The 18,186-nt window shown below is 50.9% G+C and overlaps 1 protein-coding gene across 1 annotated transcript in view; it reads right to left on the bottom strand.

Moving 5' to 3' along the window:
* Window positions 1–17,865, bottom strand: part of SALL3 (spalt like transcription factor 3) — a 34,071-nt gene extending 16,206 nt beyond the window's left edge. Inside the window, 1 exon segment of the mRNA XM_068167702.1 lies at window positions 16,141–17,865. Coding sequence (XP_068023803.1) covers window positions 16,141–16,219 — 79 coding nt within the window. The 5' untranslated portion in view covers window positions 16,220–17,865.
* Window positions 17,866–18,186: the final 321 nt, after the last annotated feature.

Raw genomic sequence — 18,186 nt, 5'->3', positions numbered from 1 at the left:
GAGAATATCCTTATCATGGAACTGTCAGGGCTGGAAGGGACCTCAAGGCTCAGCCAGTTCCAACTCCTCCCTGCCATGGGCAGGGACACCTCACACTACAGCAGGTTGCTCACAGCCACATCCAGCCTGGCTGCAAACACCTCCAGGGATGAGGCTTCCACCACCTCCCTGGGCAACCTGTGCCAGGCTCTCACCACCCTCATGGGGAACAACTTCTTCCTCACAGCCAATCTCAATCTACCCACTTCTAGTTTTGCTCCATCCCCCCCAGTCCTATCCCTCCCTGACACCCTCAAAAGTCCCTCCCCAGTTTTCTTGGAGCCCCCTGCAGATCCTGGAAGGCCACAAGAAGGTCTCCTGGGAGCCTTCTCCTCTCCAGCCTGCACAATCCCAACTCCCTCAGTCTGTCCTCACAGCAGAGCAGCTCCAACCCCTCTGCTCCTCCTCGTGGCCCTTCTCTGGACACCTTCCAGCCCCTCCAGATCCTTCCTGGCACAGAGGCTCCAGAACTGGCCCCAGAGCTGCAGCTGTGGTCTCAGCAGAGTGGACTAGAGGAGGAGGATCACCTCCCTCATCCTCTCAGAATCTTCAAGGACTGAAGTAATTTGGGGGGCAGGAGGAGGTTGTGTTCCCCCCCCCCCCCCCTTCCCAATTCATCTTCAAAGTAGACATGGAAAATAATAACAATAAAAATCTCACCCCAGTGTTTTGCAGTCATCTCTTAGGGAATTCAGTTAAGTCCCTCTCCAAGCTTCCCTTCCCCACACTGCTCTGCTAGCAGGTGACACAGATGGCGCCCAAGTGAAATGCCACTGGGCCAGGGATGACAGCACGGTGCCTGCACGGGGCACACACACACTCTCAGGCTGCCAAGATGCTTCACAGAGCTCCCATCCAACACCTCCTGCTTGCTGGAGTAGCCTTTTACTCCTGTTAGAAACAGCACTGAAATGGATGGGGTTGAAAGAATTGTTAGGGGTGGAAAGCACCTCAAGGATCACAGAATTGTCAGGGTTGGAAGGGACCTCAAGGGTCATCCAGTTCCAACCCCCCTGCCATGGGCAGGGACACCTCACACCAGATCAGGTTGCAAGGCAGAGAATAACCATTGATAGTGGTTAGATACACACACACACAGAGACACACACACACACACACATATATATTAGTATACATTCAATAGGCATTTTAAAATACATTTACTGTATTAAGATATGTATTTTATATTAAAATACATATTTGATAGCCATTCTGATCCCTTCAATCCCTCTCTAATGCCTATTTCATGTCTGTGCAATGCTCCCTGTGCACGCCCAGGGTGTGTGCGCTGGATGGATGGCCGCTGCCCCTCTCGTCCCACCCCTCCCCGCGCTGTTTCCTCCCAAATAAGGCTTTTAACCACCCTCTTTCCAGCAGCACTGATTGATAGGAAACTATTTATTAATAGAGGAAAAAAAACCGAACACCTAAACCAGCAACCAACTCAGGGCCTGCGTTTATTGTTGCTGTATTGATTTCAGCAGGGCATAAAAGCTCCCCGGCAAATGCTTCCCCGTTTGGGGCTGCTCGCTGGAGCTCCGCCGGCGACAGCGGCAGCAGCGCTTGCTCATCCATCCAGGCTGTTGCCAGAGCAGCCCTCAAATATTAAGCTAAACTCCAATGATGATGATGATGATGATTTGCTCTTTAGGACAGCATTCATTTTTGCAGGGGGAAACCTGCATTTTGTCTCTCTTTCACAGCTCTCCTCCCCTGCCTGATGTATCACCGAGTGATTAAACCCATTAAGCCCCGAAGAGTTTAATCTTTCTCCTGGCTGTTGTGTTTTGGGGGTTAAGTATTCACTTCTTTCGGTTTTGTTTCATTTTACTTCCTCCAGACAAACCAAATCATTTTGATTATTACAGTCAGGATGTGGTGCAGCCAAAAAAAACCCACCCCAACCCCAACCACCATCAAACCAAAACCCCAGCCTGAAAGCCTGCAGGACTTTGAGGAAGAGGTGGAATTAATCCAGCCCTTGCTTAATCTTCTAGACATGGGCTGAAGGGGTTTTGGGGAGGGGGGAGTTGCACTTCTTGGGCTGCACAAAAGGTGTTGAAAGGGAGTTTTGTCCAGCACTCAGGATCTCAGCCACTAATAACCTCGCAGTTATTTTCTCTTTCTCATTAGTAGTCTAACAGCTAACGAACTAATCTGAAGCTGCTGGGGGCGGGGGGGGGGGGGGGGGGATGCAAGATGAATTATAGCACAGGAAGCTCACCCTATGAAAACAGGTGGGGGGGGTGGGGGAAAGGGCAGGGAACAGCTCTCCAAACGGGACCCGGGGTTGAGCTCCTCGGCGGGTTCCACCTCGCTGGACCCCCGGTGGCTCCTGCTGTCTGGCCCCAGAATTAGCCCCCTGGGCCCTGGCCCCAGAGAGCAGCCCACGGAAATCCAAATGAAGCTCTTTGGAGAAAGTCACTCGGGGATGGGGATGGCTGAAGCTGCTCCCGAACTCTGCTGACTCACTGCGGGGGGCACCAGGGCTGGCCACAGGAAGGCTTTGCTCGGCCACCATCACCACCAGAGCCAAGCTGTAAGGGGGATGGTGCTGCCCTGCTTCCTCCCTGGTTCCAGAGGGAGGGAAGAGGGTTGCAAGGGTGCCCTGAGTCCTTCAGTCAGCATAGGAAAGGTGCACTGCCGAGCAAAGGGAAAAAGAACCCGGCACGTCCTCTGCCTCCGTGAGCGCTGGGCTTGCAAAGTTAGCTTTGCTGGCTCTGAATTCTGCTCCCAGAGCAGGAATCTTTCTGCTGACTGGGACGGGAAGAGCCTTTTGCATGGTGTGCAAGGGAACACACAAACGAATGGAGGCTTCCAAAATGCCACCACCTCCTCCTGTGTGAGGAAGCTGAGGCGAATCAGCCCATCCTAGCCAGCTTCGCCCTGAAGGTGCTCGATGCTTAGCCGATTCCCCCCTTCCTTGGTCTGGAATAAGCCCCCCATGGCCCCCACTGTGCTCCAGGACCTTTTAGTTTTGCCCCAGCTCCAACCCCTTCTCGCTCTGCACACGAAAACGGCCCCCCCAAAACCACCTTTCTCACTGATACCAAACTAGGGTTCTGCACTCGAACGCTCCCTGACGATCCTTTATTTCGCCGCTGTCTCTTACTCTCCACCGTAAAATCCTCAAACTGTGCTCACTGCAGATAAAATCAGGCAAGAAAAATGAACATTTTCCAGCCCTCCACCTATTTCAAACTGCTGATTCCTTCCTGAAGCACCCAGACACCAGCAGCACCTGCAGCACGCTGGCACACGCCAGGGGACGAAGGTTTTTGGAAGGCTTTGGGGTTTGCTCTTCCTTTTTTCACAGGCTAAGTGGAACAGTACAAATGAAACCACCCCGAAGTGCAGGAATCCCGAGTAATTACCCTGCTCGGCACGGAGAAGTGAGGTAATATTTTCTCTAATTGAGGTGATAATTTCTCTAATCGAGACTATTTTCTATATCTGAGAGGATCCTTCCTGCCTCCACAGCTGAGAGGCTCTTTCGTTCCCACACATGAGAGGATCCTTCCTTCCTTCCTCCATCTGAGAGGATTTTTCTTTCCTTCCTCTGAGAGAATCTTTCCTCACTTCATCTGAGAGTATCTTTCCTTCCTCCCTTCGAGAGGATCCTTCTTCCTCCCTCCACATCTGAGAGGATCTTTCCTACATATCTGAGAGGATCCTTCCTCCCTCCTCCATCTGAGAGGACCCTTCCTCCCCTCCATATCTGAGAGGATCCTTCCTCCCCTCCACATCTGAGAGGATCCTTCCTCCCTCCATCTGAGAGGATCTTTCCTTCCTCTCTTCGAGAGGATCCTTCCTCCCTTCACATCTGAGAGGATCTTTCCTCCCTCCATCTGAGAGGATCTTTTCCTCTAACTGAGGTGATATTTTCTCTGAGAGGATCTTTTCCTCTGACTGAGATGATATTTTCTCTATCTGAGAGGATCTTTTCTAAACGTAGGAATTTGAGGAAGAAATCCAACCCCTGCTTCCCCTTCCTGATCTTTCACTGAGAAGCAAAATAAACTGAGAAAGAAGTTTCAGGGTAAAAAACAAACAAACAAACAGACCCAAACCCCAAACCAACAACCAGCCCAAAAGCTACCCCCCCCGCCCCAGATCCTAACCAACCCCAACCTGTGTTTGTCACCATCAGCCGAAGATAAAATGCCTGCTAAGTAGGGAGCAGATGTGGGAAGTGCTCTCACATGCAAATCCAATAACCATTCCAAAGTGCAGCTCGCAGCATTTTCTGTGTATTTAAACAAGCAATATTCCGCAGCACGCCCACACAAGGACAATTCTTCACCTCCCCGATCGTCAGGACGCACAAACTTCTTGTATTTAAATTATGCTTGGGGAGGGGGGGATAAAATAAAACAAACAAAACAAAACAAAACAAAACACAACAAAACAAGGAGAGGAGAGGAGAGGAGAGGGGAGGGGAGGGGAGGGGAGGGGAGGGGAGGAGAGGAGAGGAGACTCGAGGAGAGGAGAGGAGACTCGAGGAGAGGAGAGGAGACTCGAGAAGAGGAGACTCGAGGAGAGGAGACTCGAGGAGAGGAGACTCGAGGAGAGGAGAGGAGTGGAGAGGAGAGGAGAGGAGAGGAGAGGAGAGGAGAGGAGAGGAGAGGAGAGGAAAAAGAAAATAAAAGAAAATTAAAAAGAAAGGAAAAGAAAAGAAAAGAAAAGAAAAGAAAAGAAAAGAAAAGAAAAGAAAAGAAAAGAAAAGAAAAGAAAAGAAAAGAAAAGAAAAGAAAAGAAAAGAAAAGAAAAGAAAAGAAAAGAAAAGAAAAGAAAAAGAAAAAAAAGAAGGAGGAAAAATCTCTTTTCAAGCCTCCCCTCCCCTCAATTAGTTTTCCCAATGATATTCATGCGGCTACAGTTGCCTTGTAACAAGGTATTGATCCTGCAGCAGAACAGTATTACTTTGGCCGTGGCTTTATCGTCTCTTACAACTGATGGAGCTTTTAAAGAAAGTTGTTTTGTTGGTTTTTTTTGTGTCGGGGTTGGGGTTTTTTCCTTTCCCCCCTCTCCTTCCTCTTCTTCTTCGTCTTAAATCGTGAGGGCCACGTCTATTTTCTTGCAAATTAATTCTTTTTAACTCTTTATGATAGCTCGGAATCCCATAAAGAAAGATGAATTATCGCATACTGAGCCCAAGCTGTGAAACAGGAGGAGACAAATAGAGACCCCTACTGTGTTTAACAATGTAGAAGAAATTCCAGACTCGATAGGAAAGAGGGGGGAAAAAAAAAATGTTCTGTCCTGTTTTTTTTCCCTCTCCCTCTCCCGGAGCCTGCAGAGGCTGCCTGCGCGGATTCCGACAGCGGAGGGCACTCTTGCTATGCGCAAACCCCCAGCGCTCGCCCTGGTTTCCCGGCTGGGGAGCTGCGAAGGAGCCTCCTCCAGCCTCCAGGATTTGTTTAAGCGGCAGCCACCTGTGGCACCAGGCAGGCACCCACCGCCTTCTGCTGCCAAACGTTGGCGGTTCCTCATCTGCGCGGTGGGGATGGGGGGGGAAGGGGGGGGGGGGGCGGGAGAAAAATCCCCTTCGAGGTCTCAGACACTGGCCCTTTTCTGCCCGCGGGCAGATGCGGAGCAGATGCAAAGGTCGCGGAACGGTTGGGAATTGTTCGGTGTTAAATGAGGGCCCTGTGTGATGCTCTCGGGAGGCAGAGGAGGGCTTGGCCGCGGCGTTTGTTTGGGGTTGGGGTCCCGTAAAAATAATAATAAAACAAAGAAATCTGTGCTGATGTTTGGAAGGGGAAAAACAAGGAAAAAAAGAAGAAGTTTATTTGACGTGCAGCAAGGAGGAGGCTGTGCCTTGGGGGGTTGCAGAGTCTCCTCCTCGGGAAAGATTCAAAACCTGCCTGGGTAGGTTCCCGTGTGATCTGCTCGGCTTGACCCTGCTGTGGCAGAGGGGGGTTGGACAGGATGAGCCTTCGAGGTCCCTTCTAACCCCTAGCACTCTGTGGTTCTGCGCTGGTCGGAAAAGAAGGTGGTTTGAAATGCACCAAGGCTTCTTTAGAATGCTAAAAGCAACCGAGGTCAAGACTGATACGAAGAAGACATCGGGGGGCGGGGGGGGGGGGGGGAAATCAATCAATCAACCCCCCAAACTCGACAATAAATAAAATAATTAACAAAACAAAGCAGAAGCAAGCAGCAGGACACTGAATTCCTCAGAGCTTCCCAGCTTTGCACAGTGCCTCTTTAAACTGGGTCTCACACTCCACCACCCTGCAGAACGGAGCCGGCCACCCTCTGAACCACCGCAGCAGCAGCGCCGGCGTTTCGCCTTTGGAGGCTCACAGGAGAGAAGCCAAAGGGGGAGGGCCCAATCCCGCACCTCCTAAGAATCTCCAGAGCCGGACTTCTGAGCGCTGCACTCCATGAGGCTACTCCTTTGAGTGAAAAACTACTCACGGGCAGGGGTGCTTGGTGCCAGAGCGACGCTTTGGTGCCGGCCGCGCCGCTCGCCCTGCTCCGTTCCCCGTCCCCTTCCCTCGCGAATGCAGCAAAGCACGGAGAGAGCTGAACGAATTCGTTAGCCCCCGGCCTTCCCCAGCTCCGGGCACGGTTTCTACAACCACGAAACGATAAAACAAACAGCGCCGGGAGGAGGCACCTCCTGCAACACACAAACAAGCAAGTCGGGCGTTGATTAAACGAAACTAACATTACCGCGGCACCCGCAGGGTTAATTAAGCAGCTCAAGATGCGGAGCTTCACAAAGCGAAACCTTTCTGCTTTACGGGGTTTGACACACACCCCACACCCCCACACCCCCTTCTTTAAGAGCTGTAAACACTTGCGCTGAACGAGATGGGCATTCGATAAGCCCCCGGAGCAGCCCTGGAGCCAACTGGGAGGGGATCTCCCGGTTTAACACCCGGCTCCAGTGTTAACACCGCGCACGCCAGTGGGGGTAAGCCCTGCTGCCAAGGTCAACCGCACACAGCTCCTAATTGTATTATGAGCTTGACATCTAGTGGCCACCCCTGGCAGGGCAAAGCAGGCAAAGGTTAAATCAGCAAGCCTTGTCAAAGCACTTCTAACTACCCACCCTCGGGGACAGGCCCCGCCGAAGCTGTGCTCGCAACTCTGCAACTCCACCACCTCCTCTCCTCAGCTCAGCTCCCGCAGCAGCTTCCAGCCACCTGCACCCCACGCTTCGTGGCCACCTTTTGGCCAGCTGGAAGGTCAGCAGCCTCTCCAAATATTCTGGTGTGCCTCTGGCTCTCTGCACCATCGAAAGCTTGGATGTTTGTGGGGGGTCACAGAGAGCTGCTCGGAGAGGTTGTGGAGTCTCCTTCTCTGGAGACTTTCTCAAGCCCCATCTGGATGCAGTCCTGTGCGACCTGCGCTGGGTTCTATGGTCCTGCTCCGGCCGGGGGCGGGGGACTGGGTTTGGAGTCGGTGATCTCTGGAGGTCCCTTCCAACCCCTAAGATCCTGGGATGCTTTTCCAGCCAGCGACAGGGCGCAGATTTGGGTGTGGGGGAGAAGCAGTGAAAGGTGCGTGGGTAGGAGAGGAAACCAGCGATAAAGGCTGGAGATAAGAGTTTCAGAAGGGCTGTTGCTAAAGACTTAGCTTAGCCCCTAGTCAGCGTGGGTCCAAGCGTCCTCGCTGCGCGTATCATAGCCTGGCTTAGGTTGGAAGGAGCCTCGGGAGCTCATCCACTCCAACACTCCCTGCCCTAACTACAGCAAGGAAATAAAGACTGCTCTTGACTCCACTGTTTTGCCCTTTTTCAACTCAAAGGAAAAAAAAAACCCCAAACCCTCAAAGGTAAAAAAAAGGAAAGAAAGAGTTTTCCACAATGGTTTCCTAGCATCTCTTAACCACTTGGGAAGGGCAATTTGCCGTGGCCAGAAGCAATGCACTCCATGCCCAGCAGCACTGGAAGTGAACCAGGAGTATCACAAACCTGTAGATTTGGCCCCAGATTCCCCTTTAAAAAATTATGCTGGTGAATATTTCAAGTGGGAAATTTGGCAAGGGGTAGGGGAGAGGAAATTTTGGCCTTTTACACCAAAAATGTGCAACTGAATCATATTTTTTACTGCTGCAAAGGTAGATTGGCTTCTTTGAAACCCATCAGATGTCCATCTAGCAAATTCCTCTCCTTTTACAGCTGAAACACTAACACAAGGATTTATCTCCTGCGTGGTTTTTGGGGAGGAAATGTGTCAGGATCTGACCCTCCGGAGGCCAGGCCGGACCTGGTTTGCTCCCAAGCAGAAGTGCTTGGCTGAGGGACACTCATCAGAGCTGCTTAGCACTCAACAAATCAAAGGGAGGGGAAAAGCAACCGGAAAAATCTTCCCAGGACTCAATTGATTTTCAGAAATGGCACTGAAGATCTGTAGCCATTGAGTGGCTTTGCTCTTTTTTAGTTATTTAGGTTATTTTTTATGCCACCTCCTTTTTATCATTAGTGTTATTATTTTTCAATGCCTTTTGTCTGTTCCTCTTCCCCTTGACAAGAGGGAATCTTCACCAGCTACCTGCACACATCTCAACTGCTTTAGGTACAAACAATTCGAACCAACACCTCCCAACATTTCCTCCACACCATCCACCTCCCCCCCCCCCCCCCTAAATAAACCCCCACCACTCAAACAGAGCTTCAATCCCTGCTTCAGGAGAGGGAAAGGCTTCGAGATCGGCACCAGCAGGTCGAAGCCTGACCCAGTTTTGCCTGTTTTCCTCAGCACAGTGGCTGACGGTCGGAGCTCCGTCCTCAGCCCAAACATTCTTCCCTAGCAGAGTCCCAAACAGATTGGGCCGGGTCGGGAGGGACCTTCCTCAAAGGTCGATCTCCTCCACCGAACTGTTTTTAAACACAGCCTTGGCTGCTTTGAATGTTTTGTCTCTGTCCCTTGTCAGCATCACTGTTGACACAAAACTTTCCATCCCTGTTTGGGCCCGACTGGACAATTTCTGGCAATATTTATTTGCCCTTTTTCCTTCCGCTAAATAAATAAATAAATTCCTCTTCACCCTGAGCATGGTGGGAGGGAAAAAAACCCAACAAGCACAAAACCCAGCCCCAGTTTTATCTTCCCTGCCAGCTGCCAAGTTGTACAGGCTGGGGGTATAAGCAACGTGGGCAATTGTCTCTATGTACTTATTCTTCTTGCAGCTAGCCTCCCAAAGCCGCTGTGATTTTATTGCTGCAGGTAGGGTGAGGACAGGAAGCTGCCTGCTGCATCCCACACTCTCCAGGAGAGTATTTGCTGCAGGCACCAGCTGCTCAAAACTCTCTTTTCCCAGTATTGGGGGTGGGGGGGGTGGGGGGGAAGAGGCAAGCTCCACGAAGTTTAGATATTGAGAAGTGGGGAGAGGGAGGAGGGCCAGGTTTGATATTTCCCCCCAATAAAATGATTGCAGAAGCAGGCAGGTGAGGAAACGACCGCGGCAGGGCTCACTTCCAAGGTATCCTTCCCACCTCCGCCTCAACCCTGATGCATCTTTGCCGCCCACTCGGCATCAGAAAAGTCCCAAAGCAGCAATTCTCAGCAGCCCCTCAGCAGCAGCCAGGCTCTGAGAGCCCTCTTCCACGATTCCCTGGCTTTGCAGCTACCCAAATCCCGCAGCCACGGCAATTTTCATATCCGAATTCACAGGAGCGTGTGCCCCGGTGCCTGGAATTCCGATCCGTTTGTCATCTGCTGGAGTGGCTCAGACATGGAATTCCAGCCCTTTAAAAAAGCACCGCCCTGAGAAACTGAGAGGATTTGGTGCTGCAGGCACTCATCCTGCTGCTGCTGCTGCTGCTGCAGGAAAACCATTTCCCAGCACATCTCCTCCTTTAGCCACCTCGAAGCGGTGCTTTGGCTTTTCTTCTTTTAAAGAGGAACCTTTTGTTCACTCTTTTGCACTGCAGTTATTCCTGGCACACATCGCTGCCTCTTCACACTCCTGAATTATCCTGTAAAATGTCTTCCCCTCCCTTCCCTTTTTTTTTTTTTTCACCTACAAATAATCTCCAAACCATTCCCAGCACAAATCTGGAGCTGATGACCTTGCTAATCATCTTCTGCTTTCCAAACAGTTTCTCACCACCACTGCCACCACCGCCACGCTTGCCCTGCACACTTGGCTGCAGCTCTGCCACTCTGCAGCACAAACGGCCTCTAAAAATCATTTATTCTGATAATTCTGCTTCCAATACTTCTGTGGCAAGCTTTGCACCGGAGTTCTGCTGGCACCGATTCACTTCGAGCCCGGCCTGACGTCTCCCTTCCACTCTACCTCCCCCCTTGCCACCGTGAACGCCCCGGGATGATATTTATGGGACCCTTCCCTTGTTTAAATGCTCAGTCTCATAAAACCTGATATTAAACACGACCTCATTAATTAAATTACGAGCTCCACTTGCTTCACCTTGGGCTGACAACAGCTTCCCACCTTGGATGATGCCAAATCAGTCTGAAGGCTGCACCCAGCGCATCGCAGCCACACAACTCCCCAGCCCCCAGAGCTCCACACCCTGCAAGCCCCCAGAGCCAAACACCTCCCAGGCCACACTGCCCAGGTGCTTTGCCTTCCACAAGAGCCCAAATCCTCCTGCACTCTGCAAACGGATTTGGGGGGGGGGGGAGGGAGCGTTGCAAAATGAGCTGAGGAGCTGGGGCCCTGTGCTGACCGCTGCTGGGACCAGCGCGGAGGCGCAGGCAGGGCTGAGCAGAGGAGGATTTTAATTCAGGGGATGTGAGGAGCTCCTTAGATCTGGACCTCAAAAGCTGCAATATTAATTCTCCTCTGCTTGCCTCTCTTAATAGATTAATTAATTTCCTTTTTAACTCTGTTTCTGAAAGGATTTCTTCTTTATTTTCTCTACTGAAGCGGATTTCAGAGCACCTTAAAGTTTATAATCACTGGCAAGTAGAGACAGATTCTTAGACCTGGGAGCCCATGCAGCAGAAACTGGGCTCAGGAAATCGAAATTGGAATGTAAAATAATGATAAAAATACTTCTAATAAAACCCCATTCATTGGGGTGGTGATGAGAATTAGCATTTCATGCTGTCCATAAGGCTCTGGTGGGCTCCTAGGTTTAAGAATTTATCCCTGGAATGATAGATTTGTAAAATGATTTGGAGCCAGCTCTGGAGAGAGAGAGAGAAAGGAAATTCCTTCAGAAACCAGTGGGAAAAAAAAAAAGAACAGAATACCTTAATAGAGGCAAGCAGAGGAGAATTAATTAGTATTGTAATGAGAATGAGCATTTTGTGATGTCAACAAGGTTTGCCGAGCCCAGTCTCTGCTGGGGTGGGCTCCCAGGGTTTAAGGATTTATTATCACTGGGATGATAAACTTGTAAATGATTCGGAGCCGCTGCAGCAGAGGGGAAAAGGAAATTCCTGAAGAAAGAGTGGAAAACAAAAATTGCATTGATGGAGGCGAGGAGTGGAGAGGAGAATGAGCATTTTAATGAGAATTGGGGGGTGGTGATGCCAAGAAGCTCTCTTTCTGCCGGGGTGGGGGAATCCTCCTAGGCTGGAGGATTTCTCACCAGAATTCCAAACTTTTCGTTCCTCTGAAGCCATTTCAGCACGGGAGGGGTGCGGGGGGAAAGAAAGAAACCAAAAAGGGAATAAATCAAATGCCACAGCTCTAGGGCAAGCCGAGGAGAATTAGGGCAACCCAAATACAAGGTGGAGAGGATGTGCGTGAGGCTTGTGTGCTCTGGAGACACAGCCCCCCCCCCGCCCTTAACTCCTTGCCTGCTAGCCCCCCACCACCCCACCCCCCCCTCCTAAAAGTGCACAGCCTGCAGCACCTTGCTCCAGCTTGTTACTACCCAGCAGCACCAGGCAGGGTTTGGCTTTCTCGTCCTTTAAAATATGGTTGGGAAAAATAAAGGGGGGGAGAAGAAAAAAAAGGTAAATAATAATAATACTACTTTAAAAAAATCAAATCACAGCGGTTTGGTTTGTTTTTTTTTGGGGGGTGGGGAGGGGGGGGAACAGCCTCCTTTAAAAGCTCGAGGGGGAAAGGAGGGGAGGAAATAAAAGGGGGGGAAATAAAAGGGGGAAAGTATTGACATTGTTGCGTTTGGGGGCCGCTGTGAAAGGCGATTTTGTGCCATTCAGGGGGCCGCAAGAATAACGCTTTCAGAATTCCTCGCGGGGATGCAATGTAGTCCTTTTGACGGCAAGGCTGTCCCCCTCGTTCGGCGAGGAATAAATCCATTCATTTGATCCGTGTAGTCATTGAGTGCGATACAAAACAAACCAAGTGTGAGAAATTCTAGGTGGCGAAGTAAACAAAACAAAACCTCCCTTCCCTTCCCTTCCCGACCCGACCCCCCCTCCGCTAAAAAAAAAAAAAGGGGGGGGGGGGTGTGGAAAAAAAAAACCAACCCAACAAAACTCTTAAACCGAAAAAAACCCCCAACCCCCCCCCAACCCCAAACCCCCAACCCCAAAACGATTTCCATGACAAAAAGATTCTTTGTCCTTAATCTAGCCACCATATGCAAGCGTTTCTTTTTAGCATATCTCTTGTTCTAATCTCGGCTGACATGGCTACGGAGATAAGATTCACAGGGAGGGGGGAAAAAAAACCCACCCCCATCCCCCCCCCAAAAAGAAAAAAAACAACAAAACAAAAAACCTACTTTAACAATTTAGGATTTTTTTTTCCCCCCCTCTCTTCTCTCCCCCCCACCTCCTCCTCCTCCTCGCTCCCTCCCTCCCTTCTCTCCCCAGTTTATGAACTCGCCAGGAGTGGTGCGAGGAAGGAGCTGGGATTTGGGTTTTATTCTTGTGCTGAGATGGCTTCAAATGAAGAGGAAAAAATAAAAGAGAGGGAGGGGAAAAAAAAAGAGAAGAAGTTTCTGAGGGCTGGGTCAGGAATTCTCCGAGCTCGGGACCCCCACCCCGGCAGCAGCTGGGCTCAGGAAATGTTGTTGGCATTATAAAAAAGGAGCAATTCTCGTTAAAAATGCCTAAATTCCCACTAAAAATAAAGATTGATTCCCACTAAAATAAAGACTAAACTCCCACTACAATAAAGACTGAACTCCCACTAAAATCCCGAATTCCCATTACAACAGATCCTAAATGCCCACTAAAATCCTGAATTCCCATTAAAATAGATATTAATGCCCACTAAACTACTAAATTCCCACTAAAATCCTGAATTCCCATTAAACCAGATCCTAAGTGGCCACTAAAATAGATATGAATGCCCACTGAAATCCTGAATTCCTATTAAAATAGATCCTGAATTCCCACTAAAGTAGATATTAGTGCCCACTGAAATGCTAAATTCCCACTAAAATCCTAAATTCCCACTAAAATAGATCCTGAATTCCCACTAAAGTAGATATTAATGCCCACTGAAATGCTAAATTCCCACTAAAATCCTGAATGCCCACTAAAATAGATCTTGAATTCCCACTAAAGTAGATATTAATGCCCACTGAAATACTAATTTCCTACTGAAATCCTGAATTCCCACTAAACCCCTGAATTCCCACTAAAAGGACTGCTCGATTCCCACTCAATGCTCAATTCCCACTCGAATAAATGCTCCCTTCCCCTCTGCTTGCCTCTCCCTAAGGTATTTTGCACACGGAAGGTTCTGGTTCTGAAGGAATTTCTTCTCCTCCTGTGCTGAACCGACTCCAAAATCAGCTCAAAGTTCATCCTTCCCACTGATGAAATTCTCGAACCCAGGAGCCCACCCCGGCAGGACCTGGGCTCAGGAGAGGTTTGTTTCTGCCCTGGCTAAAAGCAGCAATTCTCCCTCAAACGCTGACTGTCACCGAAATGCTAATTCTCATTAAAATATTAATTGTCATTACAACACCCGCTCTCCGCCGCCTGCCTCTCCTCATCCCCTTTCCACCACTGCTTCCTGAAGGAATTCACTTCTCCCCCTGTGCTGAAACGGATTCCAGAGCCTCCCAAACTTTCCGAAAACCTAAGGACACCACCCCCGCCCCCCCAGCAGAAACCGAGTTGGTTGGCATCATAAAATAACTCAATTGCATCTGCTGATTCCAGGGAGGTTCGGCTTGGGTTTTTTTTTTCCCTCCTTTTTCCTTCTACACCGAGATGGCTTCAGATGAACTAAAAGTTTGTTAATTCTAGGCAGAAATTCTTCCAGCTCGGACCCCACCCCAGCAGAGACTGAGCTCAGCCAACCTCCTTGACATCATAAAATGCTAATTGCCATTAAAACAACCAACCTCCCCCCCCACCCCCCCCGCTTTGCCCGGGTTCATCTGTGTTCCACACTGCTACTGAAGGGACAAAAAAAAAAGCCACAGAAATCATCATGGGTTTGGGGCTGTGCTGCCTCACTGCTACGCTGTGACAGGAGGAAGCTTGTCCCTGGCTGCCTCTCTCTCCCAACGCCCAAGTGGCCTTTTCCTGGACCGGCAGCCCCAGCAGCAGCCCAGCCCTGGGCAGCTTGGGACTCGCTCCCTAGCTCCCCCCCACCCCAAATGAAAACCGACCGAAAAAGCTTGGGAAGGAGCAGGAGGCTCTAACGATTCGCCAGCCTGACAGATGTTTTGACCTGATGAAGTGGATTCACGCTGCCTTTAAGCTTCGGGGCTGTAAAGTTCAGATACAATAGCCCCCCACCCCCCTCAAAAAAAATTCCTCCCCGGTCTTCGGCTTGGTTGCTTTGCTCTCCCCGCAGACGCAACTGGAAGTCGTTAGAGTTTGGGAACAGGAGAAGGGCTTTTCTGGCTTTTTTTCCTCCTCTGAAAGAAAAGGAGCAGGGCGGGGGGGGGGGGGGGTGGGGGTGGGGGAGAAGACAGAGTGGACCTACGAGGGGCCTACAAGGCAAGCAGAAAACATTGGGGCTCCCGCTTGGGTTAGGCAAGACGCTGAGCGAGTGGTGGTGAGCGGGCAGCAAGCGCGGCTGAGGCTTCAGCGAGCGGTGCTGAAGGGCTCCGGGAAAAGGGGAAAAGGGGAGAGGGGGAGAACAAAAAAACCAACCAACCAACCAAAAAAACAACTTTCGAGTGGAAGATCTCAACTTGAAAAGCCTAAGAAAATTGAGTCTGGGTTTGTGGCGTGGCTTTGCACCCCGCAATGCCAGGGACTGCCAAGGAAATCGGAAATACGTTGTCAAAAAATGTGAAAGAAAGGGGGGAAAAAAAAGGGGAAAAAATCCTGCAGCTGGCTTCTCAAAAATAAAAAAGGAAAAAAAGAAAGAAATTCCAGCAGAGTGGGAACCAAGCTCCCAACCCACAGCTCCCCAGTTGCGAGACACTTGTTCGCTAGCAGCCCCCGATGCAGAACGGCAAAGTTGCGCGGGGAAGGGGGCGAGAATGGCGGCTGGGCAAGAAGCAAATCCCCCTTCCAGTCGCGACAGGGGCTGGTGGCGGTGGCACGCTCGTTGTCACCTACCACCCCTCATCATCATCCTCGCGGCCGCGCGGGCGGAAGGGGGAAGGCAAGTAAAAAAAGCTTGAAATGATGGAATTATTTTCCCTCCCCAAAGCGGGGGCAATCTGGAGAGGGGGAGCGGCTGGAGCAGCCCAAAGCCCAGGGGGAGCTGCCCAGAGACGGCTTGCGTGGGGCAGCCTGGGGTGCTGGGGCAGGGCGGGGGGAGGAAATCCCTGGAAGCCACCGCAGCAGGGCTACGCTCCAGCCCCGCGGGAGCCCCTGCGGCTCCCAGTCCCGAGCAGGGCAGCCCGGGCCCGGCTGCTGCCGGTGAGGGATGCGGGGAAAAGGATACCCGAAAATACAGGCAGAAGGAGAGGAGCGGAGAGGAAGGAGAGGAGGAGGCGGCGGCGGCAGCGCTGGTCCGGGGTGCCGGGTTCCCGGGCAGGGAAGGACCGAGCCCCACCGGCGAGAAAAAGCTCTTGGGGAGGAAGCTGCTGGGAGGGGATGGTACGGGCTCAGCGAGGGGGGGGGTGGGCTGCAGAAACTTGGCTAAACTGCGAACTTCTGCGTTTCCCCAGCTGCTCCAGTTCCCATTCTCCTCCAGTTTCTCCCGGCGCAGGGTAACTTCGCTCCCACGGTCACCATCAGCACCAAAAGCCTCCCAACATCTCCATCCATCCCAAAGCCGGCTGACAAAAGGAGGGAGGAAGCAAGAGAGGAGAAGCTCCGGGGAGGCTCTTACCGTGCTCGGAAACTACCTCGGCTTGCAGCTCCTGGTCCGATTTGAGATGCTGGGGCTTGGCTTGCTTCCGCCGAGACATGCTGCTGCTAACTGAGCCGTCCTGAGCCTGCTGCTTGCCCAGGCATCAGCGACGTGGAGGTGGAAATGGGGGGGGGGGGGGGGAGGAGTGGGGGGGAATTGGGAGGGAAGAAGGGGAGGTGGAGGAGCGGGGTGGGGGTGTGTGGATGGAAATAACTGTTTGCAAATAAAAGTCGAGTTGCAGAAAGCAAAAGCAAGGAAAGGAGGAGAAGAAAGGTAACAGATAATAGTAATAAGGTGGGGAATGAAAAAAAAAAAGGAGACGAAAAAGATAAAAATGGGGGCAGGGGGGAACTAAAGCACAAAAGGGGAGGAAAGGCAAAAAAATATAGGGGGAAGAAAAACGTGGAAAAAGAAAAAAGAGGGAACAGAAAAAAAAGAGAAAAAATGAGGGAAAAAAAAAAGGGGGGAGCAAAAAATAAAAAAAAAAAGGAGAGGACAGGAATAGACCCTAAAAAATAAGGGGGGGGGGGGAAAGGGAAGAGGCAAAAAAGGGGGAAAAAAAAGAAAGAAAATAAAGAGGGAGGGGGGAAGGTAAAAAAGCAAAAAGAAAATAAAAGGGAAAATGAGTGGAGAAAGCAAAGAAAAAAAGGGGGGGGCGAGAAAAAAAAAAAGGGGGGAGAAAAAAAAAGAGGGGAAGGCAGAAAAGGGAGAAAAAGCAAAAGCCAAAAAAAAAAAAAAAGAGCTGAAAAAGGGAAAAGAAGGCTAAAAAATGACCCGAAGGGGAAGAAGGCAAAAAAGGGGCAACAAGGAAAAAAAAAGTCCGGGGGGGGGGGGTGGGTGGGTGGGGAGGAAAGGGGAAAAAAGGCAAAAGAGGGAGAAGGAAAAAAAAAAAGCAGGCAGGCTAAGCAGCCAAGCGAGCGGGGAGGGAGCGCGGGAGCGAGCGGGGGCTCAGCCGGGCGGGGTGTGCGCGGCGCGGCGGGGACTGCGCGGCGGGGCTGGGGCGGCTGCGCGCATGGGGCTCGGTAATTACGCCGGTGAATAATGCATGGCGATTAATGGTGCCGGGGGCCGGCGCGGATTGGCGGGGCTCCAGCGGGGCTCCGACGGGCTCCGGGCTGCATATGGAAATTGACGGCCGAGGGCTCCGCAATTAGCCGCTGCGCTCCGGCAAAGCGCTGTGCGGCTCCCCGGGACCGGCGGTGGCGGTGGCGGCGGCGGTGGAGGTGGTGGTGGTGGCAGGAGGCACCGGCGGCGGCGACAGCAGCAACAGCAGCGGCGGCGGCGGCACGGAGCCGCGGAGCGCAGGAGGGCTCTGTTTCTGCACACACTTTACACAACATATGTGCAAGGGTCACTTGTTGGGGGAGGTCACCATCTTCGCCTGGCTGTCCGGCTGCCTGTCCCCTCCCTCCCCTCCTCTCCGCTGCATTTGCTCCGCTTGCTCCTGCTCCTCTCGCCTGGCTTCTCTGCCCTTCTGGGGGCTCTTCTGCCTTCCTTTTTTCCCCCCCTCCCTTTCCTTTATTTTTTGTTGTGTTCCTTCCTTTTATTTTCTCCTTTAATTTTCATCCATTTTGCCCTCTCTTTTCTTCCTTTCTTTTTTCTTATTCCTTTAATTCTTCCTTTATTTTGTCCTTCCCCTTTTCCTTTTTTCCTTCTTTTTTTTCTTTCTCCTCTTCCGTTTCCCCCCCTCTTTTATTTCTTCTCTTTTTCTTCCTTTTTTTTTTTTTTTTTTTTTTTTTTTTTTTTTTTTTTCCCTCCTTGGCTTCCTCTTTCTCTTTTCTTCTTTTAATTTTCCTTTCTTTTCTCCTTGGTTTGTTGTTTTTTTTTTCTTCTTTTTAATTTTATTCCTCTCCTTTCTTTTTTTCCTTTCCTTTTATTCCTCCTTGTTATTTCCCCCCCCTCTCCTTTCCTTCTTTTCTTTATATCTTCTTTCCTTCACATCACCCTGCCTCCTCTTCACTCCTGGCGTCTCTTTTTCTCCCCAGAAGTCTCTCTCAGCGAGGCATCTGCTTTCTCCGTGCGTGT

This window comes from Melanerpes formicivorus, unplaced genomic scaffold, assembly GCF_026170545.1.
Source record: "Melanerpes formicivorus ecotype bairdi unplaced genomic scaffold, bMelFor1.0.p_v2 SCAF_122, whole genome shotgun sequence".
In the NCBI taxonomy this organism is placed as follows: Eukaryota; Metazoa; Chordata; class Aves; order Piciformes; family Picidae; genus Melanerpes; species Melanerpes formicivorus.
This window is presented reverse-complemented; position numbering and strand designations above follow the sequence as displayed.